This window comes from Echinops telfairi, unplaced genomic scaffold (assembly GCF_000313985.2).
Source record: "Echinops telfairi isolate 266 unplaced genomic scaffold, ASM31398v2 ScPeMD7_7417;HRSCAF=8455, whole genome shotgun sequence".
Lineage (NCBI taxonomy): Eukaryota > Metazoa > Chordata > Mammalia > Afrosoricida > Tenrecidae > Echinops > Echinops telfairi.
The window spans coordinates 4,136,419-4,141,487 of NW_022111317.1; the positions used below are offsets into that span (position 1 = coordinate 4,136,419).

General features: G+C 56.0%; 1 protein-coding gene across 1 annotated transcript in view; it reads left to right on the plus strand.

Annotated features, from left to right (window-relative positions):
- SPTBN2 (spectrin beta, non-erythrocytic 2) overlaps positions 1 to 5,069 on the plus strand; it is a 54,343-nt gene that overhangs the window by 14,754 nt on the left and 34,520 nt on the right. The window contains exon 2 of the mRNA XM_004713706.2: positions 298 to 476. Within this exon, the coding sequence (XP_004713763.1) occupies positions 320 to 476 (157 nt within the window). The 5' untranslated portion in view covers positions 298 to 319. The remainder of the gene's footprint in view (positions 1 to 297; positions 477 to 5,069) is intronic.

Sequence of the window (5,069 nt, forward strand, 5' to 3'; positions counted from 1 at the left end):
CGGTAGGAGGAGGGCCGGGGAAGGATCTGGTCATGCCTGCTGCCTTGGGCCTGTGGAGAGCCCCTGTCCACCGAACTCCTCCCTGTGTGGGGCTCTGCTGTATGCCAGTCGCTCGGCATCTCTGTGATGATGGTGACATGCCTTCCTGCGTGGGGGGCTGGGGGCCAGCAGCACTAAGCCCCAGCTTGTGCTGGGGCTGGAAGGCAAAGTGGGCAGAGATGGGTAGGGAGACCTGGCTAGGGTGCGGAGGCCCCGACGGCCCCGAGGTGGCCCTCACCAGTCACCTTCCCCTTGCAGGAGCAGGAGGCTGCCTGTCACCATGAGCAGCACGTTGTCACCCACCGACTTCGACAGCTTGGAGATCCAGGGCCAGTATAGTGACATCAACAACCGCTGGGACCTGCCCGACTCTGACTGGGACAATGACACCAGCTCTGCCAGGCTCTTTGAGAGGTCTCGGATCAAGGCTCTGGCAGGTGAGCCTGCTCTTCCGGTACCCCTTGGCCGACCGTGCACACCCACAACCACCCCAGCCCTCCCACTTCCCCCAAGCCAGACGGGCCAGTGTAGAGAGGGGCTGCAGTGGCTGGGGGAGAGTTTCTGCACTTTGAGGGCCACTGCCTTTCTGTTTAAGCTGCCGCACTCAGGTGGGGGGCCTTAGAGTCCCTCCCAAACAGCTCCTCCCCAACTTCAGCCTCAGAGCATTCTCCATGGGGACCCCCCAAACTGAGGGAAGCTCTAGAGGGTCCCCTCTGCTGATTGTAACCATTTTCCCTCCTGGCTTCAGCCGTAGTCAAGCCCTTTATAGGCGTCCACTCCTTCAAGCCCTCTGCTCCACCCACCGCTCTCTGTCATCCCCACACCTGTTCATTATTCACCTAGTCCCTTCCACCTGCCGCCTGTTACTCCCATTATTTAACCAACCTGTTCCCTGCAGCAGGTTCCCTCCACCCTGCTGGCTTCCTTCCGCAGCCGCCCCTTCTCCAGGGGTTCACCCTCCACCGCCTCCACCCCTGCCCTCCCCTCCAGCCAGGGCTCTCCCTGTCAGCTCTTCCAAGCACAAACAAACCCGTAGGACGGGCCTCCCTGCGTTCTGTTCCAGGGAGGGGTTGCCATGGCGATGGGAGTGAGGCTGCCACCTGACACCACCAGCTTGGGGTTGAGTCACCCACACACCCCAAGGCCACCCACCCTGCTGGGCTTCCCTCCTCCATCCCACCCGGATCACCTCCCCTGACTTGCTGGTTGGCTGGTCCAGGGTGAGGGGGCAACCGCTCCCGGAAGGGAGTGCTCCTACCTGGGATGCTGCGGTGCTCCCACTGGGCGATGGTACACCCATCACAAGGTGGGGGCTTAGGCCAGAAGCACTCAGAAGGCAGTGCTCTCACCTGAGAGGCTGTGCCCTCTCTAGCAGGTGGTGCACCAGTATGGGTCTCCCCCCACCAAGTTAGAAGAGAGGAACAGAGGGTGCCGGTTCCCCAACCTGGCATTATTTCCCCAGAATCACTAGGGACATTTTTACAGTCCAAGTTCCCAGACCCCTCCTGGGACATCGCGAGCTAGAGCCCTGGGAAGAGCTGTCTGGAAACCAGGTTCAGGGTCTCCGGCACTTTCTAGAGCAGTGGTTCTCAACCTTCCCAATGCCGCGACCCTTTCATACAGTTCATGTTGTGGTGAAACACCCCCCCCCCAACCATAGAATTATTCTTGTTGCTACTCCATCACTGTCATTTTGCTACTGTTATGAATTAGGCGACACCTGTGAATAGGTCGTTCAAACCCCCAAAGGGGTCGCAACCCACAGGTTGAGAACCGCTGCTCTAGAACCTTCTCTGGCAGCCAGCTCAGCCTAGCCCCTGCTGGAGTATCCCTGAGGTGTGGTCAGAGCTTCTGGGGATTCCAGATCATTCTCCCCTGGGCCTCGCTGCCCTGGAAGGGTCTCAGAGGGGGCTTCAGAAACAGGCACCCATTGCTCCAATGGGCCCGAGAAGACCGAGCCCCTAGAGTGATGGAGAATAGCACCCTTTGAGGAACACTTCCTTAGCTCCTCCTCCCAACTTGTCATCGAGCCCTTCTGACTTGTAGTGACCCCAGAATCGCACCCCATGGGGTTTCCCTGACTCGTTTTTCACTAGTAGATCACCAGGCCTTGCTTCTGAGGTGCCTCGGGGTAGACTCAAACCATCAATGTTTTGTAGCCAAATGGTCTGACCATGTGCACCGCTCAGGAACTCCACTCGGATCAGGGATGTTGATCTGAGGCTTCCACAGCCCCCGGCACTGCTGTGATATCTTTGTTCGTGGCACACATGCCACCCAGCGTGCTGGCCTGTCTTTGTGCGCACGGCACGTGTCAGCTGGCACTCTTGCAGTGCCTGTGTGATAGTGACTTGTGTCACCTGCTCAGTCGTGCTGTCTATGTGAGCACAGCACGTGTCCTGTAGGCACTGTCATAACGCCTGTGTGCATGGAGCACACGTCACCCAGTGCTGTCACGTGTCTGCGCACCCATGACACATGTCACCAGGACTGCTGGTAGGTATTTGTCTCTGACACTAAACTGGGCACCCCGAAGGGGTATCTCTGGACCCTGATACTAGAACTGAGCCTGACAACTCAGCGCACAGTCATGCCACTCACATCGGCCCTGTGGGACAGGGCAAGAACCACCCCTGTGGGTTTCTGAGACTATAACTCTTTGTGGGAGTAGAAAACCTCACCTTTCTCCTATGGAGTGGCTGGGCTGATAGTTTCAAACTGCCAACCTGGCAGCAAGGTTGGCAGCACAATGATAACAGTAAAACTCACTGCCATCAAGTCAATGCCAACTCATAGCAACCCTATAGGACCAGGGTAGAACTGCCCCTGTGAGTTTCTGGGACTGACACTGTTAACAGGAGTAGAAAGCCCCGTCTTTCTCCCGAGGGGCAACTGATAGTTTCAAACTACTGGCCTTCCAGATGACAACTGATGTGTAACCCCTACGCCACCAGGGCTCCTAATGACAACAGTCGACGCCGAGTAAATACTAAATGAATGAAGATGGGCATGGGGGAGTGTAGGCTACTTGGGCCAAAAAAACAAGGGGCGGGAGGAAGGGAACCTGGTAGATGCGCCAGGGGCTGATCTGGACTGGCCAGGCTGAGGCACCTGACTGACAGATCCCTGCTCTGCTCGGGGAGGGACATGTCGTAACATAAAACTGGCACATGATGGGGGCAACTGACCTCCTTTAACTTCACTAGATGGAAGGAAAATCAAAATCATCAACCTGAGTCCGATTCCTATGCTGCGGAGGTCAGGCATGCCTCCTCTCCCATCTTTTTGCCAAATCTAACATCAACGGCTGCACAAGACCACTTTCACGGGTTGAAAAGCAAAGAGGTCACTCTGAGGCCTCTGGTGCGCCTGACCCAAGCCAGGGTACTTTCAGTCACCTCATCTGCATGTGAAAATTGGGCACTGGATAAGGAAGATGGAAGGAGAATCTACACATTTGAATGACGGTGTTGGTGAAGGGTCTTGAAAGTACCACAGACGGCAAAAGAACAAACCAATCTATCTCGGGAGAAGTGCAGCCAGCACGCTCCTTAGAAGCAAAGATGGGGAGACTTCATCTCACATACTTTGTCAGGAGAGTCCGGTCCCTGGAGAAGGGCATCATGCTTGGTAGAGTGGAGGGGCACCGAGAAAGAGGAAAACCCTCAATGGTGTGGATGGACACAGGGACTACCACATTGGGCTCAAACACAGAATTTGGGAGGATGGCGCAGGACCCGACAGAATTTCCTTTTGTTGTACAGAGTCACGGTGAGTGACTACCCGGCAGCACCTCCTCCCACGGCACTTTCGGCTTCTCTGCTAGGTTCAGTCATTCATTGCAACAGCCACAATGCACTCAAAGCCAATACTCGTGATTATAGGGTTTATTAAGAAAGTAACAGGTTATAGTTTAGGGTTAGGAATGACTCAGGACACAGTTCTTCAATTAGGAGAGCCTTTTTGCTGTCATGCTACAGGCAGGCCTCTCTCTGGCCTCTAGCCTCTCAGTCCCTTCAGTGTAGCCTCTCCGCTTTTCCAGCAAATGTTTCAAAGCTCTTTAGCTCTGCCAAAAAGTGCTCAGCGGGGCACTCTACCCCACCAGTAAGTGTCAGCGGGAAGATGCTCTCTAGCTCCCTGGAGCAGCAAGCTCCAACAACAAGTGCCAGAAGGTGCCCTACTCCACCAGAAGCCCCTGCCCAAAGGTGCTCAGCTTTCTCATTCCATCGGACGGAACACTCCCTGTAACCATCTGACTCCATTGGCCAGCAATCCCACTTGGTCGTCTTGAATCAATCTCCTGCTTCTCCCGTTTCTGCCACCGCTTCTCTTTTGCACACACGCTGCTGTTGCAGGTCTCTATGTCTCCTGGATCTAAGAGATTCTAACATGGAAACCCTGGGTCCAAAAGAAGTGTTCCACTCTTAGATCTTCTTTCTAGGCCGTGAGGAGGGCCCCTCTGCTCTGGGATTGGTTCTCTTTGAAGTCCAGCAGATGGCAAAACTAACCAATCCCCTTGTCCGGGTTCCAGACACCTTATTTGCGTATTATCACAGCTGCCCAATCCTCATGGTGGGCCACGAGCACCTTATTTGCATAGTTCCAGCAGCTCCTTTGCAAGATGGTGGCTAGACAGACCACGCAGAAGCAAGCTGACCGACCTCACCTTGAGGGCGGGGATGTTTCAGTGGAGAGGGCCGTGTGAGGGGCGGTCCAGTTGCCCCAGGGTAACCTACGGAGCTGAAGACGGCCTCGCCTTTCTGGAGCGCAGCTTCTGATTCTTCTGGGCCTCAGCCTAGCGCTTAACTGTTGGCGACAGCAGGGCTCCTTTGACCAGGCCATACCTATTTCTCAGGCTTCTGGGCGGCCCGATGATGAGGTAATGGGCAGACGTGCGCCGGCTTGGCCTCCTCCAGGATCCACGTTTCCAGGCTTCGCTTTCTCCACTTTCTGAGCTGGGGTGCAAAGGCCGCCTGGGCCGTGGAGCCCCTGCAGAGGGTCTCGCGGGGTGCCGGGGAGGGGCCGCCCCG